The sequence below is a fragment of the Atractosteus spatula genome, chromosome 17 (assembly GCF_055471065.1).
Source record: "Atractosteus spatula isolate fAtrSpa1 chromosome 17, fAtrSpa1.hap1, whole genome shotgun sequence".
NCBI classification, from domain to species: Eukaryota; Metazoa; Chordata; class Actinopteri; order Semionotiformes; family Lepisosteidae; genus Atractosteus; species Atractosteus spatula.
Window position 1 is genome coordinate 8,080,108 of NC_142722.1, and position 27,125 is coordinate 8,107,232.

General features: G+C 36.9%; 1 protein-coding gene across 1 annotated transcript; it reads left to right on the plus strand.

Annotated features, from left to right (window-relative positions):
• Positions 1 to 2,352: 2,352 nt before the first annotated feature.
• On the plus strand, positions 2,353 to 25,488 carry nos1 (nitric oxide synthase 1 (neuronal)). Its single transcript, XM_088935647.1, has 27 exons — positions 2,353 to 3,077; positions 5,436 to 5,562; positions 8,908 to 9,045; positions 10,079 to 10,224; positions 10,696 to 10,858; positions 11,153 to 11,244; positions 12,568 to 12,709; positions 13,192 to 13,331; positions 14,426 to 14,600; positions 15,397 to 15,498; positions 16,214 to 16,408; positions 16,667 to 16,752; positions 17,440 to 17,584; positions 18,942 to 19,046; positions 19,500 to 19,558; positions 19,889 to 20,005; positions 20,414 to 20,588; positions 21,375 to 21,513; positions 21,777 to 21,855; positions 22,325 to 22,518; positions 23,008 to 23,177; positions 23,538 to 23,748; positions 24,051 to 24,138; positions 24,473 to 24,594; positions 24,710 to 24,858; positions 24,994 to 25,188; positions 25,366 to 25,488. Exons 1-27 carry the CDS (start codon positions 2,353 to 2,355, stop codon positions 25,486 to 25,488), a joined length of 4,302 nt encoding a protein of 1,433 aa, XP_088791773.1.
• The last annotated feature ends 1,637 nt before the right edge of the window (positions 25,489 to 27,125 follow it).

Below are 27,125 nucleotides of genomic sequence, written 5' to 3' on the forward strand. Positions count from 1 at the left end.
GGTGAAAAGGGAATAGCAAATGATGTTAGTCTTATAGTTGTTTTTTAAGAAAACGTGTGAAAAGTTGGTGTTTTATGAGGGGAGGATTTTAAGAAAACATTCTAAGAACACTTAATACTGTTGATATTATTTATTTCTGTCTGAAGAATGCAGTATAAATAACTGAAGACTGCTGGTGAATTATCTCAAGCACAATGTCTTGCACTTGGGAAGACTGGTATTCTTTGGAACAAGAGACATACTGTATTACAATAAGAAAAGATACAAAAAAACAATGTGCTGCAAATGAATGGAATGTACTTGCAATAAACCTCAAAAATATCACTATTCTTTGAAATGACAACATAAAATTCTTTGTGGTTGTAAACTGAATTTTCAAGAAAGTTATGATGCGTCAAACACCATTTTTATGTATATGATGTGCGGTTTACTGAAGTTATGCATGGAATGTGGAATACTAGAAAATATGATGAACATCAATGTCTAAAAAAACTAAATTATTCTAATTTGACAAACATTTGACAAAATATTAATACTTCAATCAGCAGTATTTCTTGAGGCAGTGTGTTTACTGCTGTCCATGGTGCTGAAATAACTGCACTCCTGCCTGAGACAGTTGGTGAATGAGAATTTTATTCCAGGGGAGGCAGAAAGAGATAGGAGATCAAACTTGTTCAACTTTTTCTCCTTGTCTTCAACTGTTTCATACTTTCAAACACACCTATACATACGTAAATTCATAAAACACCCTCCTCCTGTACATTTTCAGTAAACAGTTTATTTTAGAGTCACATGCCTAACCTGGACCTACACCCAGACAGGATTGCAGTCCATTGCAGAGCATAGACATTCATATATGGAGAGAGGGGCATTTTGGAATAGGTTGGAGGCAACAGCCGTACCAGGTAAAATCATACATTTACGCATGTGGGAGAATCGATCCCAGGACCCAAGCGCTGTTAGACAGCAGTACTGTCTAACCACCACATCACCGTGCCCCTCTCAGAAAAATATGACAATAATTAGAAATGCCTTTCAGATGTTCGTTTATTGAGAGCCAGGTGCTGATGTACAAAGCTGTTGCTTTTTATTTTGTTGAGTGGATTTAATGCTCATTCTCTGCATACATCTCAGCTATCACTCCTGGTACCACGTTGTTAATCAAACCTTTTTTTAATATTTCAATGTTAAGAATTATTATTAAGAAGAACTTATATGATTCCAGTAGAAAGTTTAAATGAGTTGCTTTCAGTATTTTGGTTCCATTAATGTTTCTGCAATTGTAGGAGGTGGTTTATTTTAGATGTTAAGTGTAACTTTAAATGTGATTTGTTGTACAGTATGGTCCTGATGCACAACGTGAATATGCTATTATTAGGAAATAGAGCAAATTCAAGAAAGCCCTGAGAATTATTCTGGTTGATCAGTCATCTTAAAGAAAGAACACAGTAATTTGTTCTTCAATCTTTGTTCATTACAGGGAACGATAAGATAACGGGCATGAATATTGATATAGCATCAGATGTTATATAAACATCTGTAAATTATATTTGTATTTAAATATAAAATGACTTTTTAAAAAAAATAAAGTTAATTGTTGCCAACTGCCATTAATGATTGTAATAATCATACAGCCAAGTCACATCTGGGCTAAACATGTTTAGTACTGTAAATAAGATTCTTAAAAAATTAAAATCATGCTAATTGTTTTTTTAATTATGTGGGGATTTTTACTAAGATGATGGCTTCAGATACAGCTCAGCATGCTGACAGAATTACTGCCTTACGCTCCCACTTATGTGTTCTGTCTATTTGATTAAATGGGCAATTTCATTAATTGGCAATTTTAGATCTGCAATGTGATTAAATAAATAGATAAATATTCCTGTATTACAGTACATCATGAGACTAATTCTTGTCCATCTCAATGGAATGCAGCATATACCAATCCTACAGGGGATCTGCGACCATGACAACCTTGTCTTGAAGATATTCTTATCCACCTGGGGGTGATTTATCACTATTATAGACAAATGTAAACTAAGAGACAATGGAAAAACAAAAAGCCCAAAACAATGAGTGACATATAAGGATATGTACTTAATGAACTTTGCTTAATGATATTTGCTTGCCTGAGTGACTTTAATCCTGTGAGCCACTGAAATGTTAGTATTTAAAAAAAAAACATCTAAATGAAACTAATTCAAAATCTTTTTTTAATCATTACAGGAGGCCCTGGCGCTGATTTTACGATTTCTGAGAAGAATCAACATGTGATGAGTTATTGCAGGAATTAAATTAGAATCAATTTTGTGCTAAATAAACCAACCGATACTACCAGGAAACCTCACCATGGAGGATTTTGAGCCTTGTGTCTATCAGCTGCAGCCCAACATCATTTCAGTGAGACTTTTCAAAAGGAAAGTAGGGGGTCTCGGGTTTCTAGTGAAGCAAAGAGTATGTAAACCCCCAGTCATAATATCTGACCTGATCAGGGGAGGTGCAGCAGAAGACTGTGGTCTCATTCAAGTAGGGGACATTGTCCTAGCTGTAAATAATAAGCCTTTGGTCGACATGAGCTATGAGAGCGCTCTAGAGATGCTGAAGAACATTTCACCAGAGACGTATGTAGTTTTGATTTTGAGAGGTCCAGAGGGATATACTACTCACCTGGAGACTACCTTTTCTGGTGATGGGAAACCAAAGACTATAAGGGTCACCAGGCCACTGTATCCTGTGTCTAAATCCTTTGACTGTACCACTCAGGGCCTTCAGAACAGCAAAGAGCAGTTGAGAGCCATCGAAAGCCTCTCCTCTCCCACAGAGAACAGCCAGGAGCAAAACCCCCTGATTCAGATCAATGGGGCCGTATCCCCCTTGGTTGGACAGGACCATTCCTTCAAAGACAGCGGCTGCACTATGGATCACAGTGCCCTTCTCAATGGCGGAGAAGAAAGCAATGACCTGCTCAAAGAAATTGAACCCGTGCTGAATTTGTTAAAAAACAGCAACAGGGAAATCAATGGAGAAGGTCTGCATAAGATAGAGAAGAGAGATGTAGAAGTCCAGGTGGACAGGTAAAGTTTCTTTTCATGAACCATTTGGACAGAATGTCAGATACTATAAAGGACAGCTATATTTTTTCAGTGTCTTTGCAGCACCTATAACAGCTTTATAAACGTCCTCATTTACAGTCTTGGAATGATCTTGCCTTGTAACAGAAATGTGAGCCTACAGTGTTTTCTGGAAGGGATTTCATTCTTTCCTTGGGCATTTACTGGTATATAAAGAAAAAAGGAAATGCGCATTACCATATCCGAGACATGAAAATAACTTTTGAAAATTTTAAAAATGAATCCTTTCAATTTTCATCGACACAACATGCAGGTATTTAGGATAGATACAGTACATATTAGAGTAACAGCCTTGATAAAAAATCAATGATGCATTTTATTGGCATTTGCCTTCTCTATAACAGGAAAGCAAATGCTCAGTGCTGCATTTGAAAGTTCAATTTTTGGAGAGTGTAGGGCTTTGCTGTGGAAAGATATATTTGTAAGTCACATCAAATACATTTTTGTGGATACTGTTATAGCTACTGTCAAGTATTTGATTCCCCTATAAAATGTTCTGTGGATGAATATGAGATTACTTTGTATTTATGGTTGGTTTACTGGAGTTGCCTTACCATATCTATGTACCATTAGTAGGCCATACTAACTGCATGCTGTAAAATGAATCACAAAATAACTTGTGACTTCAACTTTTCTTTTAGACTGGAAAAAAGCCCTGCTTAAATGTGACTATGGCAAAATAATCATTTGATAAACAGGGCACTACTACAAATGGGCTTTTAAAACGAAACATCCTTTTAGACTGTTAAGAAAAAGCTTTGACATTTGAGCAGCAACCAGAAATCTACTAACTAGATTTGTTTGCTTGCCCATGACATTCATTATAGAAAGATGTTAGGAACTGGATGCATCATAGGCAGTTTATTAAAAGAATGTGGAGAATTAAGTGGATGTATTGATTTAGAAACAGCTGTTTACTTTGTGAAAATGTGCACGTAAAGCATTATTTGTATATAATTTTCAGCTTTCAAATTTTTATCTCAAAGAAACAGTGAGTAATGGAAAACAGCTCGAAAGAACCACAATTTATTATGGCTAATCACAGTGTGTGTTGGAAGTATTGGAGTTTTGGAGCTGTAAGACCTATACTCACGAATATGCCATTAAAAGATTGATCTATGTGTCGTGATAAAATAATTTATTTGGCTTCAACTGAGGATGATCATCATTTGAAAACATAGGAGGACATCTTTAAAATTTGGGGTCATTGTAAAATTTGTGTACATTATTTGTTACCCTAAGATTTGTCATTTTCCTGCACAGAAATATTACCTTTATCATTTCACTTCTTTGGTTATTATGCTTTTTTTCTGCAGCTCGTATTGGATAAAGCAAAACTTACTACATTTTTTTGGTGTCTAATACGGCCTTCATGATTTAGAAATGTATAATCCCAGCTATTATACTCCCTAGATTGTAATCTATACTAGTGTTTTCTTGAACAATGAGGTAGAGTACAGATCAGTTGTGTGAGTTTAAAATTCTAAAATCTCTTAAATAATCCATGCAAAATAAAACATTATTAAGTTGGGAACACAGAATAAACAGAGGCATAAAGGATCTGTCCATTTGAATCTGCAGGACATGATTCTGATTTGTCTTTAAAGTTGAGCTGCACAGGGGCACACAGAAACACCACTGGCTTCTGTGCATGCGACTCTGAAAAGCCACAATTATGACCGTGAGTGTAAAATAATGAACCTCTGACACTGCATTAACATTGCACTAATTTATGGGTCAGAAAGTGAAGTTTCAGATTTGCGTGGAAATCTTCCAAGCCAGTGCTTCTTTTTCATAATGAACGCAGGATGCGAACTGTGAACGGAATTTTGTGTTTTTCCTTGCCGTGCAGAATATCACTTCTTGGTGCAAAGCACGTCACTTCAACAAGTTTAGCAGCCCACTGTTGACCCTCAAATGTAGTTTCCACCATATTGTGTAAAAAGAAAATCAAATCTTGTCTGCTACAAAGGAAGGAAGAAAACCCAAGTGATGCGCCTCTTTGTATTCTTAAATGAACCTTTCCTGTTTGCTTTTTCCTGCTACATTACCAATACAGTTCTCATCTCAGCGCAGCTTTCATCCTATGTTAAAATTCTTTTTAAATATAAAGTTATACGTAGGTTTTCTAGTGCAATATCACAATTTAGCCACACTTAAATGCATTTTTCAAACCAAGTTGATGTCTAATTCCAAAGCAGGATGCCACAGCAACAGCTATTGTGTTCCATTTTAAAAACATACTCATCGCTTGGAAAGAACGGCAGAAATGTTAATTAAAGTATTCTGTGTTGGTTTCAGCGGTCTAGCCCAGGTGAGCCAGAAACCTCTGCAGCTAGCAGCGGATAATGACAGAGTGTTCGATGACCTGTGGGGAAAGGACAATATGCCTGTGGTCCTCAACAACCCCTACTCTGAGAGTGAGCAGGTAGAGTGCCAACAACAGGTGGATTAGAGAATATTGGATGGACACTTTTTTTGTTTTTTTCAGGTGGTGAACCTGTCATTAAAATATTGTGCTGTCCAGGTTTCATTATCCAGAAAAGAGTTGTTGATGCATGAAAATCAAGCTGCAACATTCATCATATTAGCAACTCTAGGTCTCCAGGACCTGTAGAACATCAGGGGCCCAAGGAAGTTATGAACTGTTTGATTCCTGGGAAATATAAATTTGGTTCAATTAATCAAATGTTCCTGCTCTGTTACAAACTGTAATTGATAGAAAGGTGGATTAAAGATCAGATGATCTTTGTAGACTTTGACTGTGAGCACCACTCTGTGATAGAAAGAAAGGATGAGATTTGTAAATAAGGAGGAGCACAGCATGCTAAATCATGCTATTGTCACAGGAATGTTGACAGCATGATTAGAGGTAGTACATTTCAGAATTACACCCTTCAGTTGTCTATGGCAGCATACTTAAATTAAGACTGACATTCTTTGAAAAGGATACTTACAGCTTGTGTTGGATTTAATACTACTTCCAGAGATTCAAAATGCAGTCCTCCCAGACTTGCCTCTGGTATCTGAAACATTGATCAAGATTTTTTTGTGTGAGTCAGATAGTTGCCACAGCCATTTCAAAGTGCAGTTATTGCAGGGCGGCTTTTAATATAGGCCTAGATAGAATTTGGCGGTTCCTCAGTTTCACCCCACCATCATTTGATTCTGGCCTTGTGTTAGTGTTGTGCCTTACAAAGAAAATGCATCTTAATACGCTTTTCAACAAGCAGTCTTTCAAGACATGGCTGTAGTGTTTCAACAGAAATTTAGAGCTATTGAACTTTTCAAAGCTATTGAAGTTCAAGGTGTGCTAATCTGACGCTGTTAGTTTTTTCCCAGTATTGAATATCCCCTGCTATTCCTTGATATTTAATTTCAATTACTCAGAATTTAAATTAGTAGGCAGGATGAAAGGTGTGTACCAAAATTAACTACATCAATATCAGTAATACTAAAGCAAAAAAACTGGATAACAAAAAAATAATTTTAAAAAAGCAGTGATTTTCCCTGATATGGGCAATTGTGAGCAAACTGCCCATTTAATTGTAAGTGAAAGAGATTGGTAATTTTCTGAGTTTGTCCAATGATGAAAACTGGTCAAAATGTCATATCATTCAGGATTGAGAAGATGTAGTTTTTTAAAAGCCTCAATGCATTTAAAAAAATAATATATATATATATTTTTGGTTACAACTGTACTACATATAAACCGCTTACTGATTATGATATTATTTAATGACAGTATAATATCTCACAAATGTGAGACAAATGTGTGTTTGGAAATCGAATAGATACTGTATAATTCCATGCCTTCTTATAGGTTTGATGGATGAGAGGGTATTTAATATTAAGAAAGAATATCATAGTACAAGGTAAAGTTCAGAAAACACATTTTGTAACTGATCAGTAAGTTACACTGTAGTGTATGTCTGAAGTTTGTGTTGTAATGAAACCTGTAGAAGCTGAAAAATATTATGCTCTTTTTGATCTCTGCACTACAATAGGGACATAGTACAAACATTAGAGTCAGGCCAGGGATTAAAACTTTGTTGCTGAGTGCTGTTAATCTTACATAGATTCTATGTTAATTGTGTTTCTATAATAATTATCGTTAAAATGTGATTCAGAATAAACTCATTGATTTAGGGAGACATAGAACAGAGTGTAATGAAATTAAGATTTACAGGATTTAATCCATTCCTTCCTGTCTTTTTTATTGGACTATAATGTAGTCTTGCAAGGGTACCATATAATTTGGCTTTCTTCCTTTAAATGTGAGAGAGGTATAAAAATAAAATGACAGGTGTCGTTAACTTATAGACAGGTGTAATAACTTCCGCAGTACTTTTATTCCTTGGATTTCCTAGAGACATACTGTATGCAAAGAAGATGCCTGTATCTCTATGTATTTAAAAGAATGAATAACTGAATTAGATGAGTGAGAAGAAGAGCACTCCTCTGCATACTGTGTGGAGCAATTCTACATCTACATTATAACTTTCTGTAACCTGTACTAACAATTAACATAACATTTGCTGCAGTTTAATTGTCCACACCTGTTATCCTTTATTTTATCCCCTAAAGCAATCAACAACCCATTATTCAGGCTTTCTTTCATTCTCTGACTCACGATTTCAGTTGATGGCTGTGTAAAAAGAACATACATGTACTTCTAGGCCTGGAGACACTAAATACATTTTTATATACATCCTTATATCAAGAAGAAGACTAGGAACATCATGAAGTCTCAGCTGACTTTTGTGCTCACTTTTTTCTTCACTAAGCACTGTAATTACAAAGTAGTTAGGGCACCTTTATGGAAGGCACTCACTGTAACCTCACTTTACAATGATGGCAGTAATACTAGGAATGATTGATTTCCTTTTGATTTACAGATCATAAGAAGGTCCAGCTGCCTTCAATAGAGTTGACTCCCAACTACTTTCCAGAAAACCCATTGTGAGGATGGATTACAAACATTCAGCAATCAATAGATCTACTGTATACGGCCCCACCAGCATCATTATAACCATAATATGATATTGTTTAACAATATTGATAACATTTATTGAACATGTTGTAGCATATGTTCAGCACAATATTAGTTATCATAGCACAGCTACATGCTCAAAATGAATTGAATAGTTAAATGTCCAGCCTCTGATTATTATTTATATGATATACAGGTCTTTCTTCATCCCAGGGCCTAGTAGCAAAGCTGTTCTAATGTCTTTACCTGAGGTTTTCAGGTCATAAAATTGAAAGTGAAATCACTTTGTACGAACTTTCTGTTACATGAGTAGCAAGCAATTTGCAGAGTAATATGCTCCCAATTATCTGAAAGAAATTGTAAAAAAGTGAAAAGGGAACATCAATCATGGCTCGACAAAAAAACTTTGAATCTCATTTTTCCTGATATTTTAAAAATTTAATTGGAAAGTGGAAGAGTGAAGCTTTGAACATTTTGAATAATATATATATATTTATTTTTCATGCCTGGCATTTGTAACTCTTCGTTTTGTTCACACTTTCCTGTGTTTTTGCTAAGTCACATCTCCTGCTTACATCAAACGTACAAAGCTTTTCTTTTGTGGCCAACAGGTTTCAAACCAAGTGTAGTGCTGGTATATTTCAAGTATATTTCTAACATTCCAGATTCTGAAAAAAAAACTATGTTTTGCTGAAAATGAAGTTCTTCTTTTCAATGCTGTGTCACAATTTGTAAGGGCAGATTTACAGAGCTATGACTCACTCTCCCTCTTCTCAGCAGCCACCTTCTCAAGGCAGAATATCACCAACCAAAACCCTGCCAAATGGCAGTCCTTCCAAATGTCCTCGCTTCATGAAGATAAGGAACTTGGAGAGTGGAAATGTTTTGAATGACACTTTACATTTTACCTCCAGTAAGGTATGGCTCGTTAATGCCTTCTAAAATGTATTGATCTACTTGCATTTCCCTTTTTGTTTATTTTGAAACAGAGCATGCACAAAGCATGTAAATCTATAGAGTTTGTGTAGAGCATGTAAATGGTACCAATCAAATGATAACATTTGTGTTCACTGGGTTTAATTTCTATGGTGCCTTGGACATAGATGTACATTCCAAGAAATGTAGTAATGTTCTTATGATGCATTATATATCACAAGAAATATTTTATTACAATATGCAACTGATCAAAAAGACATCTGGTCTACTCAACTATTTAGAGCCATTGAGTAAATAATTCTGTTGAAAAGCAATTTGTTTATTCAACAGTCGGTTTAGTATTAGCTTTGCCCTACAATGGTCAAAAAAATGACAAACGTCCGTTTCAGTTTTTTTTAACAAGCCTGGTGCTCCCAGTCAGGATGGAGCTGCAACTATTACCAAAATTAAAGTGCAGAAATGTTACATTGTGAGGTGCCCCTTTTAATTGGAGAGTGTTATTGTTAATTCCCTGCTTTCAGAACATGATAATTTATTGTTCATCTAACAAATACATTCATGCCTCGCTAAAGTGACAGTGCACTTCACATCTAATTTTATTACACTGACCTTCTGCCTGATTCCATATGAAGCTGCTCTTGGCGATGACTCTCTCTAATTTCACTCTTTGCTTTCCTGGAGTTAATTGAAGGCTACCACTGCCTAGCTCAATGAGAATGACTACCTATTCATTACCACTTATCCTACAATAGCCATTTAATTTACACAAGGGAATAATACAATGTAGGTTAACTGAATATACAGAGGTCGTATTTATTTACGTTATAGTGAGAGGAATGGTTTTAGGAGAAACAGGCCAGTATCCCAGGAATATAAAAAGCATTCTCAAAGTACAAGTGAGAAGGGATCTGAAGCACACTCACTACTCCTTTCTAATTCAAACCCTGTCTTCTTCTAATGTCTAATATTCATCTTGTATCATTGACCTTTGACTTAAGACCCTTTCCTTTTACAGACACCAATCTGCACAGAGAGTGTTTGTATAGGTTCTATCATGATACCTGGCCAACATGTCCGCAAACCAGAGGAAGTGAGAAGAAAGGAAGAATTACTGCCACTTGCAACCGATTTCATTGATCAGTACTACACGTCCATAAAAAGGCAAGCGACATCACATTGACTCCTGAAAGGGTTTATGTGGCTCAGCTATTTGAAACAATTGAAAACAAGATCTTGAGAACCTTTGATGAATAAAAACGTGTATACCGAGGAGACACTTCAATGGTAAAACAGACTAAGAAATTCTGTCCATCAATTCATTGTTTTTTCGGAGCTACAGTGCAGAATAAATACAAGCAAGAGTTCCACATTTCCCGTGCTTAGCATGTCAATGAGAAATGTGTTAAATTTCAAAATTTGCTTTCACAATTTTGTGGAAGAAGGAACAGCTGAGAGAACACATTGTGTGTACTTCAGCATCAAGTGGAATTGTTTTTGTGCCATCAGGGAGAATGCTATATTCAGACACTAGGTCCGACACCTGTAAAAGACAAAATATGTTTTATTAGCTCTTCGGAGTACTGCACTGTATTTATTTTGTTCATTTCTTTGATGTTATTTGTTTGATTCAAGATTTGGCTCTAAGGCACATGTGGACAGGCTTGAAGAAGTGAAAAGGGAAATTGAAGCAACTGAGTCTTATCAGCTTAAAGACACAGAGCTTATCTATGGAGCCAAACATGCTTGGAGGAATGCAGCCAGATGTATAGGTAGAATACAGTGGTCAAAACTTCAGGTAGGAATTGATGTGCTTATCCTGCAAAATCAAGTTTTGTTTGTTGTCACATTTATAGAAAATGCTATATGCAGCTATAATGAGCTTTAGAAATATTATCATTATTTTATACTAACAAAAATATAATATTAATGCCAGTAATGAATACTAAGAAATATTATTTTCTTAATGTCACATGTTATACAATTATAGGTGTAATCGGCTCTGATGCTGTATGTTGCAATCAATAACACAAACCGGTGATATTTTTATTGATCCTCCCCTTCTCACCGTCCATTTCCCTCCTCTGATTAGGTGTTTGATGCCAGGGACTGTACAACAGCTCACGGGATGTTTAATTACATCTGTAATCACATCAAGTATGCCACCAACAAAGGCAATCTCAGGTGAACCTCTGCACTGTGAACTGTGGATTCTCTATTTCAGAGTACCACACTCTGTTTACAAGTGGATGCTCCTCATGCATTTTGAATCCACTGCTTCTCTTGTTTAACCAGATCCTTTGTAGTCTGTTTAAATTAACAGTGTGCTGCAGCACTTAGATCTATAACACATAATTATACATGACAACTAGTATGTAGTGCTGACTAATTAAAACCAATCTATTTTAAAATGGTCTCAGTGCTATGGTAACCTAACAAGGAACAAGATGCTCCTTGTGTTGGTCTTTAGATATAACATTGCCTCAGTGTGATTTCTCAGAAGTGTAGCAACATTTCTGCTAAAGCAGATACAAGAGTGAAGAACTGCTTAGAAATAAATGTTTGTTTTCCTCATTCATTTAGTAAATTAAAGCTTTTGTTTACAAAATGAATTTACAGAGTTAATATTCAAAGGAGAAATATAACTGATGATGTTAAGATTGAAGTTAAAATTCAGCTGAAGAAAATCCATGTTTTAGCCTCACCCTCACTTATAATAGATGTCTGTTTTGTGTCAAGTCTGTTGATGCAGGTTAACTGTATGTGCTGTTTTTTGGACTACTACATTTTAAAGATAAATGGAGTTTAATAATTGATTTAAATGAGAGTGCCATATGTATATATGATGAATTTCTGAAAAATACTGTGAATATTTCAAGGCTAAGTGTGTTCCTGTTCAGTCTATTTATAGAAACAGTGCCAATTTTAAACAAAACCAGTGTCATTGAATACTGTACTATGCTGATCCTACATTACTTTATTTTAACTGCAATTGCATGACTTAATGATCTATCCTGATACCATAGTCATGACAGATTATAACCTGGAGGGGATTTAAAGAATTATTGCCACATTAGTTAAATTCACACTTTCATTTTGAAATCAACTTAGGGTGCAACTTCTTTATGGTCTCAGTTTATATTCTTCCACATCATTTTGATCATGTTATTAAAGTAAGAGACTCACACTTAGAATTTTGGGGTTCCTTTAATTTTCCAATTAAAGGAGCAATTTGATTGTATATAAAGTACTGTCACAGAAGAGTGAAATAGCAGTGGTAGTGTTGATGATATGATGATGAAGGACATTAACAACCTGTAGTCTGTGTTCATAACCTGCTGATGATCATATTATTGAACGTTGGCAGATAGGGCGTTTTTGTCCCCAACAAATGATATGTCCCAAAAAGTACACAGATTAGATAGTAATATCTCTGATGGGAAATTATAAATATCGCCATATTCTTTATATTAATCCACGCATTAACAAGTAATGCTTTATTTTTAGGTCTGCCATCACCATATTTCCTCAACGGACAGATGGTAAACATGACTTTCGTGTCTGGAACAGCCAGCTGATCCGCTATGCTGGCTATAAGCAGCCTGATGGCTCTATTCTTGGTGATCCAGCTTCTGTGGAACTCACTGAGGTAAGCACGTTATGGTCTTAGTTTTTTAAACATGTCGGCAAAATGGTGCAATAAATTAATTTCCACTACCATAGGACATGGCAGGGACCTTTAGTCTTTTCCCTTTTCACTTGAATAGTCTTCTCCTATGTTTATTTTTACTATTTTGCCACACTTAATATAAAGGGAACTGTATTTAGTGAGAAACAGGCACGACCTGCATGATTTTCATAGATTGTTTTCATTATTTAACTTTTGTATATCACTCTTCTATGTAATTAAAATATACGGCCTATTTTTAAAAATTTTCCCACAATATTTTATCTTCTAATTTTTCTCTGTAAATATGTATGAAATCATCTGGGTTAACAAAAACACAAACACTGTCTAATTTTTGTTGTTTTTTTCATCATAGCTCAGATAAGCCTTCCAGACCGTGCAACCACTGGACATTCTATTTGTGAGTTTGGGGAAAATTAACTTTGCGTTATTTCCGTACACAGGTCTGTATCCAGCAAGGTTGGAAAGCACCAAAAGGTCGATTTGATGTCCTTCCTCTTTTACTCCAAGCCAACGGAAATGATCCAGAGCTTTTTGAGATTCCAGCTGACCTCATTTTGGAAGTGCCAATCACACATCCAAAGTAAGTTACGACAGGTGCCACGTGGCTCCGTCTTATTTCTTTGTGGAAGAGTACTTCAGCGATAACATGCTAAAACATAAGTACAGTATGTTAAAAATATTACAAATGAAGGGAGGCCATTTGGTCATCTTCATAAATTGGTTGCTGGTGCATGATCAATCTGAGGATCTTGTACAACCTTATCTTGAAAGAATCCAAGGTATCAGCTTCAATTACATTGCTTGGGTAGCTTGTCCCACAACTCTTTGTGGAAAGACATGCCTTCTGTTCTTAAATGCACTTGTCCTTAGCTCCCACGTTCTACATAGTTCATGTTTTACTGTTGACTATTCAATTAGTCAAACATTTAAGCAGCTTCTCTGTGACAAGGTCAGCCATTTTAAACCCCACCTTTATAGATAAAGATGCCTCATACTTCAATTGTGAATGGCATTGTTATATATATACCTGCGATACTGTAAAGGTTGATAACAGAAAAATATAGATTTTAAAGCAGAGCTTTTGCTGCCAAACTCTTAGCTAACAGCTGCAGAAAAAATGTATTAGTAATCCTTGGTACATCAGCCTGCTTGGAATGTTTGATTGTTATAGCCGATATTACCTTATAATTCTTATTATACTGGCAGCAATAAAGATATTTAGATCAATTCAATGGACACATAAAATCTAGATTTGGATCAGACAGATGGTATACATGGAAGTTAATTAAACTCAAGATACACTTGTATTATTTTTTAGGCTATAGCTGCCAGCAGTAATTTCTGGCAAATGCTGCCTGTATTTTCCAAATAAAAAAATTCTGGTTTCCAAGTCTCCTTAGGGCAGTTTTCAACTGTTTCTTGAGTGTAAAAAGAATGTCAATCCAAATTTGTATGCTACTTATATTTTATCATTTGTAGCTTTTTATTGGAATGCAAAAACTGAAACCATTTTATGTCTTAATATGTACTCAGTAATTTTCAATGCAATAAAAATTCATTGTATGGGAAATATTGAATTTTTGCTGTATCAAAGATGTTTTTCCTTCCTTATTCTGTAATTCCTTATCATTCCTTTTAGTGTAATAATGTGCTCATATATCTAATTTGATGCAGGTTTGAATGGTTTAAGGATCTTAATCTCAAATGGTATGGTCTCCCAGCTGTGGCCAACATGCTTTTGGAGATTGGTGGACTTGAGTTCACAGGCTGCCCTTTCAGTGGCTGGTATATGGGTACAGAGATTGGAGTTCGTGACTTCTGTGACAGCTCCCGTTATAACATTCTTGAGGTACATCGGGTCCTATAGTGGTGAACATTATACATTTTGCATCATGAGGCTGGAACTGTTGCTCTTTTTCTACCAGTGTATGTGTTTGTGTACTGCATGTATCTGTAACATATTTGTATGTAACATCCTTTAATGCTCCTGCTACAAGGTGAAAAAATGTGCTTTTTTGTCCCAATCTTTTAAGTTTGTTTTGTAAAACACAATAAATGCATGAAGTGTTAGCAATTAAGAGAATGGAATGTTTTCGTCAAAGGAATCTTATCATTAGTCTTTGGCAAAAGTGGTGCATAACCTCTACCTTCAAGACGCCTACTTTTCCCAAGCTTAGTATTTGTATTTTTCATTAGATTACATCTAATTAGTTACATTAGTGGCAAGGTGATTGAATCATCCTACTGCTCTGATTTTATGTATGGATTGCATTATGAAACAGCACAACAATGACACACTAGGTATCTCTTAGCAAGAGCTCCTCTCCACCCACAAGCACAGATCCTAATTAGCATAGAGACTGTATAATAGGAAAATGGATGTTACTGTGTATCTTTTTTTGTGAAATTCCAACTGTTCAGGCCACGAAGCCTGCAAAATTACTGTCAGATCTAATTACATTTGAAACATTATCGAAGACTTTATTAATAAACGTAACATGTATAGAGTTAAACAAAATTCCATTCTAAACGTTTTTTGTGCATTTTATTTCCTGAGCAAATGTTCTGTTACAACTGTCTTATGCCAAGGGTGGGTGGTCACCAACAGCAAGCTCTAATTATTTTTTTCTCATGCACACAAAAAGGAAGTAGCCGCAAAGATGGGCCTAGATGCCAGAAAGACTTCCTCGCTGTGGAAGGATCAGGCACTGGTGGAGGTTAACATTGCTGTTCTTTACAGTTTTCAGGTACTGATTTATTTGATACAGAATGCCTACTGTAACAATCATTGAGCTGCTCTGCTTTAGGGATTATCACACTGTGAAAGGTTTACTGCTCTCCACCCCAAACGTCTTCTGACCTTTAGTCTGATCAGGGGTAACTATTCTGCCAGATCAAGAGCTCTGTTCTTAGCTGTACATAATAACTCCATACTGTACATAAACATGTGTAGATACCTCCCAGTTATGAAATTACAAGGTTGGAAAAGCAGATTCCTTAAAAACCTTCTTTCATTTAATTGTATTAAAATGTGGTTACATTCTTGCAGATTACCATCAGGAATCTTACTACTAATCAGTAAAATGAGATAAGAGTTTCTCAGTGGCAGGCAATAAGCGGTTGGCACTGGGATCTGGGATCATGGACTTCTACTGCCTTCCATTGCCAGAACAATTTCCAGATCTCAATCCTACAGAACCGGATAGAAAGTGGGCTTCAATCCCACCCATTGTTATCCACATCAACATCCAGTTCAGAATGTAAAGAATGAGGTGGGATTGGGTTGTAGACATTTCAAAACCTTGTGGATTACCTGTCAAATCCTGTTAGAGTCTTCTGTTCTTGCATCCTGAAAAGGCTCAGCTTCTGCAAAACATAGGTTCTAAATGCTTTGGCTAGCAAGTGTATACAATTTGCATTATTTCACCTCCACCCATTTGTAACATTGTTACTCCTGTTTAGAGTTCTAAGGTTACTATAGTGGATCACCATTCTGCAACTGAGTCCTTTATGAAACACATGGAGAATGAGTACCGGGTGAGAGGAGGCTGTCCAGCAGACTGGGTCTGGATTGTACCCCCAATGTCAGGGAGCATCACCCCAGTGTTTCACCAAGAGATGCTAAATTATCGACTGACACCTTGCTTTGAGTATCAGGTAAGCCTGATGTTTGGACCAAACATGTTGCAGCTGCTTCTTCAAATTTCTCTGGCTTTTCAAAAGAGTAGGGGTGTTAACCCTAGTGTCCTGCCTAAATTCTGCTTTGTGTTTGTGAATCTGGATTCTCAATACTGTAGTTTCCCTTTCTTTTGGGAAGCACTATATACATTTGAAGAATTATTTCATTACCGGCTGGATGTATCATAGTTGATTCTCACCTATGGTACATACAGTATATATATGTTTTTATTCCAGCCTGACCCCTGGAATACTCATGTGTGGAAAGGGATTAACGGAACGCCGACAAAAAAAAGAGCTATCGGCTTTAAGAAGTTAGCAAAGTGAGTACATAAAGAGGCGCCTGTGATGCCTTTTGGTACTTATTGCTATTTTTTTTATTTACTAATTAAGATAGGAGTGGGCTAGGCTTTGGTAAATGAGCACCAGTTGATATTACATTTTAAGCCTACATTTCATTCAGCATGTTTTATGAAGTTTATAATACAGCGAAGAGCTTTGCTGTTTTATATTTTATTATCTTGATTTGTATATTTTGTCTCCTTCTGTCTTGTGTAAGTAGAGTAAGTGTAAGTAGAGTATACCAGTATATCCAGTACGCTACCAGTGTAATAGCAGAGTTTTATCCCAAACTGGCTGAGTTGAAAATATTTACTGAAAGATCCCATTTCCATGTAATGGCATTGCTGGTCCCTTTTCATGCAGCTGGGTTGGCTGAAGCAACTCATATAAAGTACCTCGCTCAAGGCACAACATCAGTCTACATCAGGAACCACACAACCCATAAGTTATGAGACCAGAGTAACACTGCTCCACCACAATTCCTAAAGGGAAAATATCAGTGTATATATTAAAAAACTCCCATATAATTCATAGATAAAAAAATCACATGGGACTTAATTGTTCTTTATAAGAATAAAGATGATCGGAGGTATCATAGGGACGTCATGGAAGTCTCCCCTGTGATAGTGCCAGTTCTGCTTTCATTAAGTTTTTGACTCCTTTCACAGGGCAGTCAAGTTCTCCGCAAAGCTTATGGGACAGGCCATGGCAAAGAGAGTGAAAGCTACTATATTGTATGCCACTGAAACAGGGAAATCTCAGGTCTACGCAAAAACCTTATGTGAAATTTTCAAGCATGCCTTCGATGCAAAGGTAAATTACTACTTTCTATTACATTACAAAAACTATTCTTCTTGCTGGTTGTTGCCCATGGTGATTTATAAACAGTTGTAAAAATATGAATACCTGGACTACCCGGTGTTATAGTAAGAGGAAACATAGGATTAAGCATCTTATACAGTATAAAAGAAAAGTTACAACTAAGGCAATAAGACATCTCTGCTATTTTTATGTTTAGTCATAGTCTAGCTGGCCCAGGGGATGATAAAATCATTTTCACACCCATTTGAGATTTAATCCCACTTCTGTTCAAATGTTTCTCATATTTCTTTTTCTTTTTCAGAAAAAAAAAAAGCCAGAGGATAAGACTGAGTTTGCTCAGTCAGGCTTGAACAAATGTTAAAGTGGGGAGCTGTGTCAGCGTGCAAGCTATATTGGAACAAGTGAAGGTTCATTCCATGCTGAAAAGTAAAAAGAAAAAAGAAGAGAAGACACACTTTGGTTGTGAAGCCTTCCTTAGGTGTTGTCTTTGCCGACCTAAAGAAGACTCCACAGCTGAAACTGTCTTTCTGATTTTTTTTTGGTGTGGAATTAACCTCTTTTTCCTTTGTAAAAGTGGTGTTTTCAAAGCTCAGCAACCACCTGAGCTTTGAAAGTAAAAGAAAAGACAAAATTTCACTATTCAGCTCCAAAGAACTTTTGATAAAAAATGTCTCCTCGATCAAATGTTTTTGCGGGCTTTTAGGTTTTCTGACAGGAGGAATTCATCTAAAAAGTGCAAAATAGTCTTCCTACACAGTGCATGATGAAGAAAAGAGCACAGTTAAGGGGCTTATGCTGGTCTCTGAAATGTCATGTCTCCAACAACAGCACTGATGGCTGTTCCTGCAGGAATTAGAACTTGAATTATTTTGCCAAGAAAGCAAAACAGTTATTGCATCATAAAGTTCCAAAGCAAATAGAAAGTGCCATTTATTTCATGACGCTTGACTGAAGGTCATAAAAGTACAGCTGCTACAATTGTTTACTGGATAGTGTCATGCTTCCTTAGAAAAAAGATAAAGAGGTTTTAAAGGCCACAGACAGCATCTGAAATTAATTTTTGCACAAATTCTTTTTTTTTTCATGAAGCGCCTATCATTTTGGCTGCTGTAGCTGTGTCTGAGTCATATTAAACTATCAGAAGCTTCTCGTGGAGAATACAGTGCTTCAAGGTGCAGGTGCTGGATAAATACATGCAAATGCATTTAGTGAACAGCCACTCTGTTGACGAGCTCATTATAGTTCTATGACTGAAGTTGCCCAGGTTTTCGTGTTATATTAGCTGCTCCATTACGTTCAGAAGCAGATTTTAATTTTTTTTTTCCTTTCTGTTTTCTGTATAATTTAGGTGATGTCCATGGACGAGTATGATGTTGTGGATCTGGAACACGAAACACTGGTTTTAGTGGTGACCAGTACATTTGGCAATGGAGACCCTCCAGAAAATGGAGAGGTATGACAACATACTGACCTACTGTATGGAAAAATAAACTAATTAACTTCCTTTACGTTCTCCTTCAATTTAGATTTATTTTTCTCATTTCATTTGCACTTTTTTGAGAAAGCACACAGCCCCACAATTACTAATGATATTTTTTGTGCATAATACAATATCTACATGGTTTTCAGGGCTGCTTTTTGAAGTTAATGACTAATTAATTGCCTGCGTAATGATTGTGATACTTACTCCATTCTGTATTAAGTGTTTTTTATGAGTATGTGGGAGGCACAATTTTCAACAGATCAAATTTACTTTTTTTTTTAGAAAGTGAGACAAAGCTATCATAACAGAACCTGCCTGGTTTTATAACTGCAGAACTGTCACCTTTTGATTTTATATAGAATCAATGACAAGACCTTATCACTACACTGTCATCAGGGTCATGTTTATTCTTCTTCTTTCTAGAAATTTGGTGGTGCTTTGATGGAAATGAGGCATCCCAACTCCAATTCAGAAGACAGAAAGTAAGTTAAACTGAACCATGCATATATCCCAGTTGTGTACTTTTTTTTGTTAAGTTTTTGTAAATTTTTGTTAAATTAAATTACATTAAATCACATCCTTAAAAGTACCTTCATTATCATGCATGGTATTTCTTTAACAAAGCACAGAAAGAACTTTACTTGTCTTCTTTGGTGTCCCTTTGTCATCTTTATTTAACCTTTAATGTTTTCTGTATTCCACACCGAGAAAGAGATTGCTGATCTAATTAGTGTGTACATCCTGTGGGTTTGCTCATTCTGATTTTGATCTAGTAGGTAGGGTAATCATTCTGTCACGTTGTGCTCCCACAGGAGTTACAAAGTTCGCTTCAACAGTGTCTCATCGTACTCCGATGCACGCAAATCTTCAAGTGATGAACCTGAGCCCAGAGACAACTTCGAAAGTACTGGACCTCTAGCTAATGTCAGGTAATTATAAAAAATGTACTCTTTCTGCAAATGAACAATGTGTTGTGTGGGTGTAGGGAACGAGGGGCTACATTCTGTGTGTGGGCATAGAGAAATCAATACATGTTGCATTTAAAGACTAATTTATTATGACATTAAAATACTGCACAGTCTAGTGAGACTGGGAAGGAATAGGCTGTATGAGCACCATGTGAGTCAAGCCTGTATTTATTTTCTAAAGAAAGCTCTTTTAAAGTATATAGACCAATCACAAACCTAAATAAACATTAGACCAGAGGATGATTTAAAAGCAGTGAACAAGAGCCTTATTTTACCTCAGGAAAAAATGTACCTTATCCTTGTTGGAGGCTTGAAGGAACTGAAGTCACCTGCTAATTGAGAACGGTATTTCTTCACTTTGATTTGTAGGTTTTCTGTGTTTGGCCTAGGATCTAGGGCCTATCCACACTTCTGTGCCTTTGCTCGTGCCATAGACACTCTCTTGGAGGAGCTCGGAGGGGAGCGGATCCTCAGAATGGGCGAGGGAGATGAGCTCTGTGGCCAAGAGGAGTCGTTCCGCACCTGGGCCAAAAAAGTTTTTAAGGTAGGACGCACAGGTCTGCAATAGATCTGTCAAATTACTTTGCAGTGAAGGTCAAAAAAGCATACATAATGCGATACTGTGAGAGAAGCAATTTTTGTCATTAATAGTGACAGAAATATATTTTTGGACTATTTTAACTTTTTGGACTGCCTGTTGCTAGAACAGGCTTGCAGTTTTGCCAGGATTTTAAAATCCAAGCCTGCCTACTACACTGCATCCTTCCAAATTAAAAAAAAACACCAAAAATCTTAGAGAACACAATTTTGTAACCTGTTCTCCTTCACGTCACCTCAGTAAAGTTCACATGAGAAAATAAACTTCAAAATATAATCTGTAATTCACGGTCAGTGGCATTTTATAAAACTTCTGAAATACCACTTCTTTACTTTACAGTAGCTTTTACAGTAGTTTACACAATTTACTTACAGTAATTTAAAGTATTCATATATGTAGTGTTACACCTGCGCTGACATTGAAACTGCTTCTTTTTATGCTTCATTTGCTTTTCTACTACAAAATGTGTAGTCACTTGCCTGAAATTAGCATGTGGAAAGATTTTATATATGTATTTATATTAATGACACTCTAACACTTTGTAAGGTAAGCAGGGAGGTGTCTAAAATGTTGCTGGTTAAGAAAGCTAAATGTTCTAGTTGTACTCAGTCTCTTATTGATGGGTGTAGAAATTCCAGTTCAAATATTGAATCAAGTATACACATGCAGATTTTGAGAAAAAGAGTTGACTTAAGGACATAGTGTGAACGGGCTGATTTCCGTCCTATTTAGGCGGCCTGTGATGTCTTCTGCGTGGGTGACGATGTGAATATTGAAAAGGCAAACAATTCTTTAATCAGCAATGATCGGAGCTGGAAGAGGAGTAAATTCCGACTGACCTACACAGCAGAGGCGCCTGAACTCACACAAGGTTCTCTATACACATTCCTGCTTTGTATGCTTAGAACTTATCAAGAAGTAGAACTGTTATCAACCTTTATTTGTAGTTTCATGGTTCTTGTCATTGAGCATGACTGAAGCTGAAATTCTCTCTTTCTTTGCTGCAAAGATTAATATAATTAGTCTGGGTGATTGATAAAAAAACACAACTAGAGTGACACTCATTGAAACAGTTTATTTCAGTCTTGCATGGCCATAATTATTTTAACGTCTCCACTGTGTGTTTACCAACAGCACTATACAATATTCACAAGAAGAAGGTCTCAGGAGCAAAACTGCTGACACGGCAAAATCTTCAAAGTCCCAAATCCAGGTAAGATATTTTTTACATGTACAGTTTGTTAATAGGTAGAGTATCATACCGATATTTCTTTATATCAACATAGAGCTTATTGTAGAATTGCAAAGTGTATCGTTTTGATGTTATTTTTTTAAGACTGTAACATGGCCATAGCAATTTAGTTTACATATTACCCATACTTCATTGACATTTGTTTTTTTTGCTTGTTTGTTCTCAGACACTTCACAGTTTGACAGGGTGTTTCTTATAACAGGTCAAAGCACAGCTACAGTACAGTGTAACACACTAACGACCTCTAATAACAGAGCAGCAGCTGTCGGGGCTCTCTCATCAGGACAAAAATACATGTGAGGCAGAATTAAAAGCCTCTTTAAATGTTTCTGCAATGTGTGGTATATTTCCCTAATACAGTTCAGTGTGTGTATGTACAGTCTATTTATAAATGTACCATATACAATAGTTTTTTTTTTCTGTCTAGCAGTAGATCCACCATATTCCTGCGTCTCCGTACTACTAATCATGAAAGTCTAAAGTACCTGCCAGGGGACCATCTTGGGATCTTTCCAGGGAACCATGAGGATCTTGTCACTTCCCTCATTGAAAAACTGGAAGATGCCCCTCCTGTCAACCAGATTGTGAAGGTGGAGTTTTTAGAGGAGAGAAGCACAGCCTTGGGTAAAGCTTTCTTATTAAAAGATTGATTTTTGTTTTCTGGAATACATCAGGGTTTCCAAAGCTTCTCATACATGACCCAGAATTAGTTAATGCAACATGACATGGCATCTATTCAGTGGTGTAAGTGGGCACTACTACAGTTATAATAATTTGCAATTTTTTTTATAACTGAATGGCCTTGAGCTGAAAGAACCAGCTCAAGTCATCACCTCTTCTAAGCGATGAGCTTATCCTAGATAGTTCACAACATTTCTCCCTGTGGGTATTTTATGCTACTCTGGTTATTGACTAAGGTGGTTCATAGTGCTGATACACACTACATGCAGTTTTTCACGCCATAGACTGAAAGCATGCTATATGATTAGTGTTCCCCATTTTTAATTCAAATATTAAATTAGATTTAGTGGGCTTGAAAAAGGGAAAAACAGCACTGCATAATTACTTCCTTTGTTAATTTGTGGATGTCATTGACATATTTATTTTCTAAAGGTGTCATCAGTAACTGGACTGATGAGATCCGCATTCCCCCCTGCACCATCTTCCAAGCCTTTAAGTATTTCCTGGACATTACGACCCCACCCACCCCTCTCCTGTTGCAGCAGTTTGCTTCACTGGCAACCAATGACAAACAGAGGAAGAAACTCGAGGTTCTCAGCAAGGTAAGAACCAGCAGTAATTTAATCCTTTTGTTGGATTGCTATAATCATTGAATCAAAGAATGTGGCAAATAGGGGATTATGGAAAACCATTTAAATAGCAACATACTGTACAAATTTACAGCTTCATTTTAAGGTCTTGATTCAGGAAATCTGTGCCACCTGCTGTACCGGTTATAACACACATTATGCAAGTTAAGTCAGTTCTCTTCCCAGATCCCTCTCGTTCTTGTGAATGGAAAGTGGTGAAAGGCTGGGTTTGTAATTTGCCATTGGTTTGCAGGCATAAGGCTGAAGTGTTGTCTGGTGCCCCTGGACCTGTTATACACCTCGGTGAGCAGCTGATGTACTGCTATTTTCCAGGGCCTACAAGAATATGAGGAGTGGAAATGGTATAACAATCCCACCATCGTGGAGGTTCTGGAAGAGTTCCCCTCCCTGCAGATCCCTTCCACATTACTGCTTACCCAGCTTCCTCTGCTCCAGCCCCGCTATTACTCCATCAGCTCCTCTCCAGACGCCTACCCCGGAGAAATCCATCTTACTGTGGCCGTTGTTTCATATCGCACCAGAGGTAGCTATCATCCTACCTAATGGCAGTAGTAACATGTCATAGTCTTCAGTAAAGCCTAATACAAACTGCATGGGGATTGAACCATTGTCTGCAGCCAGACCTGCATCACCACAGTGCACACTTTGTGACTTTTAACGGAACCAAAGTGTTCTGAGTCAATTTGTGAACGAGAGTCAACATGCCATTAAATTAACCCGTGTATAAACATACATTTTTCAAAACAACATAGTTTGACTGTTGAAGAATTAATCACACCTCTTTGTCTGTTGTTATTTTTTTTAATATGGATTTTTCTCTTTCAGATGGTGAGGGATCTATCCATCACGGTGTTTGCTCTTCCTGGCTCAACAGGATTGAAACAGATGAAATTGTTCCATGTTTTGTCAGAGGGTAATTGATCAAATTGTTGTGATTGTGTGAGATTTATGGTTTATTAGTTTTGGTTTTGCTCCTTGTTTAAAGCATAAGGAAGAATACAATTTGACTAGGATGTTATTTAAAAAAAAACAGAAGTCATGCTGTCAGAAACAGAATGAGGAAAATCTGAACGTATTAAGTTTAGACACATGGAGATATGTCTATTGGTATACCGGTGAAACATTTGTTTCTCCTAATGTTAAGCGGTGTTAATAAGAGAACAAATGTGTTTCAACAATTGCTTTGCTTTAGTAATAGAAAACACACTCTCAAAAGTTTGAAACTTTGTTACCAATCTTTCTCTTAGTGCTCCATCTTTTCGAATGCCCAAAGATCCCAAGGCTCCATGCATTCTTGTGGGTCCTGGCACAGGAATCGCTCCCTTCCGAAGTTTTTGGCAACAGAGGCTGTATGATTTTGAACACAAGGGTATGTCGAGCCTGTTGTATACACCAAAGGTTTGTTCATTGCTAATGATTTGGCAACAAACTTCGCAGGCTGATCCCAAATGTTTGGATTTCTGTTTGTTTTTTTTCTTCAACAGGCATTAAATCCAGCCCTATGATCCTTGTCTTTGGGTGCCGCCAATCCAAAATCGACCACATTTACAAAGAAGAAACTATTCAGGCCAGAGACAAAGAGGTGTTTAAAGAATTGTACACTGCATACTCAAGGGAGCCAGGGAAACCAAAGGTGAGATTTTTAAAAGAAAAACAAACAGAGACGAAATGATGAACGGGCTGAGTGCTGCACACTGTCAGTTTGAACTGCTCTTGCCTCTAATACTTTCTTTGATGTAAGGAGAACATTCCTTGAATTGTTCCCCAGAAATACGTACAAGACGTGCTCCGTGAGCAGCTTGCTGGGATGGTATACACCTCTCTGAAGGAGCAGGGCGGGCATGTGTACGTGTGTGGGGATGTGACGATGGCTGGAGATGTACTGAAGACGATACAGCAGATTGTGAAGGTGCAGGGAAACATGTCACTGGAAGATGCTGGCTTTTACATCAGCAAATTAAGGGTAAGCAACAGTGGGTGGGTTTGAATTGCCTGTCGGTTGAAGTTTTATAAGTTTTTAATCAAAATGACCGATACTTTTCTTTAACCCACACACACAACCTCTTTGCATCATTAAGATTTTCTTTTCCGTAAAACTGTGAGAATTGCTTGCTTCTTTACTTTCCATTTTTATTTCCAGGATGAAAACCGGTACCACGAAGATATCTTTGGAGTGACGCTGCGCACATACGAAGTTACTAACAGGCTGCGATCGGAATCCATCGCTTTTATTGAAGAAAGCAAAAAGGATTCAGATGAGTGAGTGTGTAGTTTGAGTTTCACTGGACGAGAACACCTCCAGAGGTTCAGTGTGTCTGGAGGGCATTCGTCTTAGTTCTGTGACATACTGTAGGTGGGACCTGGGAGCTATAGATTGTAGATCATAGCCTCTAGAATAATATGACAAATGAAAACTGGTAACCATGGAAACTGCACTTTAAAGTATTCCTTCCAGATAGGATTATTTATAAAATGGTTCATCTCCAGAGATATTTTAAATGCACGTATGCATTTAAAGACAAGCATCTTGCTAATACATGCCTTGTGGAGCAGAAAGTGCTATAACATTTTAACTTAAGCTTTTCGATTTTAAGGATAATAGAATAAAGTTAGACTTTTTGTCTTTTTTTCATAAAATTGTGTTTCACATTTCCATTAAAAAAACAACGCAGGTGACTATCCTAATACAATTTTAATTAATATTTTTCAGGGTTTTCTGCTCATAGGATCGTTGTTCCTGTGGAGCCTTTCGAAGTTTAACCACTAGTGGGCGCTCTTTGAAAAGAAGCAACGCGCTGCAGCTAAAGTCAAAGTATACTGTGCCGACTTTTATACTGTATACATACCGACTCTTTTTTTTCTACAGGAAATGCTTTGTAATGGTCAGGCTGTGCAGTTGTCCTGTGGCGACCCCTTTTTTTCCCACAAAAACACATTTATTATTTTTGAAAGACATCCGCCAATGACTGTTTTGGAAACACCGGGTTCGCGTGTGCACAACATTTAAGCTCGGTATTAATGCATGTGAGACAAAAGTATTTTATAATATATCCTATATTTACTATATCAGTGTAACGAACGATGCCTTCTCCTTAAGTGCAGCATTTAAAGATTTGAACTCGTGAGCAAGAATACATATACAGGCATTAAGCTCAGTTCTTTATTGTACCCATAAGAGGATTTGGAATAGTACAATGCTACATTGCTGGCAGGGTGATTTTCATTCTCAGTATAGCTTTGCTGTGGCTTCGACGTTTTCCCAAGAAAATTGTTGGATGTTGTGTAGACATGCTTTACTGCAAGGTTTTCCAGCCTTAGTTCTGGGGAACCCCACACTTGAGTTCTCTTACTTAATTGAATACTTAATTGAGCTAATAAAGGGAATACTTTGAACTCTTCTCAAGTTGTTTTCAGTTCCTCAGCATGTTGGTTGGATGCATTTTATCCATTGTGTTTTAGAAGCAGCCTGAGAACTCACCTGGAGCAAAACCCAGAAACGGTTGCACCCCTGAGGCTGAGACTGAGATTACCTGCTCTCATACTGTACATCACTTTCCAATCCTGGTTCTAGACGCTGGTGTGTCTGAGCACTGCCATTCCACTTTACAGTAACTCTTGATAAGCTTAATCAGCTTTTTAATAGCTAAATTGGACCAACTAATCACTGCTACTTTGAGGTGGTCCTAGAGACACTGCAGGTCCTGTAGGCCCTCCAGGACTGGACACCCCTGGTTTATAAGAAAGATCATATATAAACTACAGAAGTTGCGAGCAGGATTTTTTTCAATGGCCTCTGATTTTAGTGGCAGTGCTCATACAGTATACTGATTTTCTGTGAATTATATATAGTTTTTGCCATTCCTGTTAGGCAAGACTATTGTTGACTCCATATAGAATAAG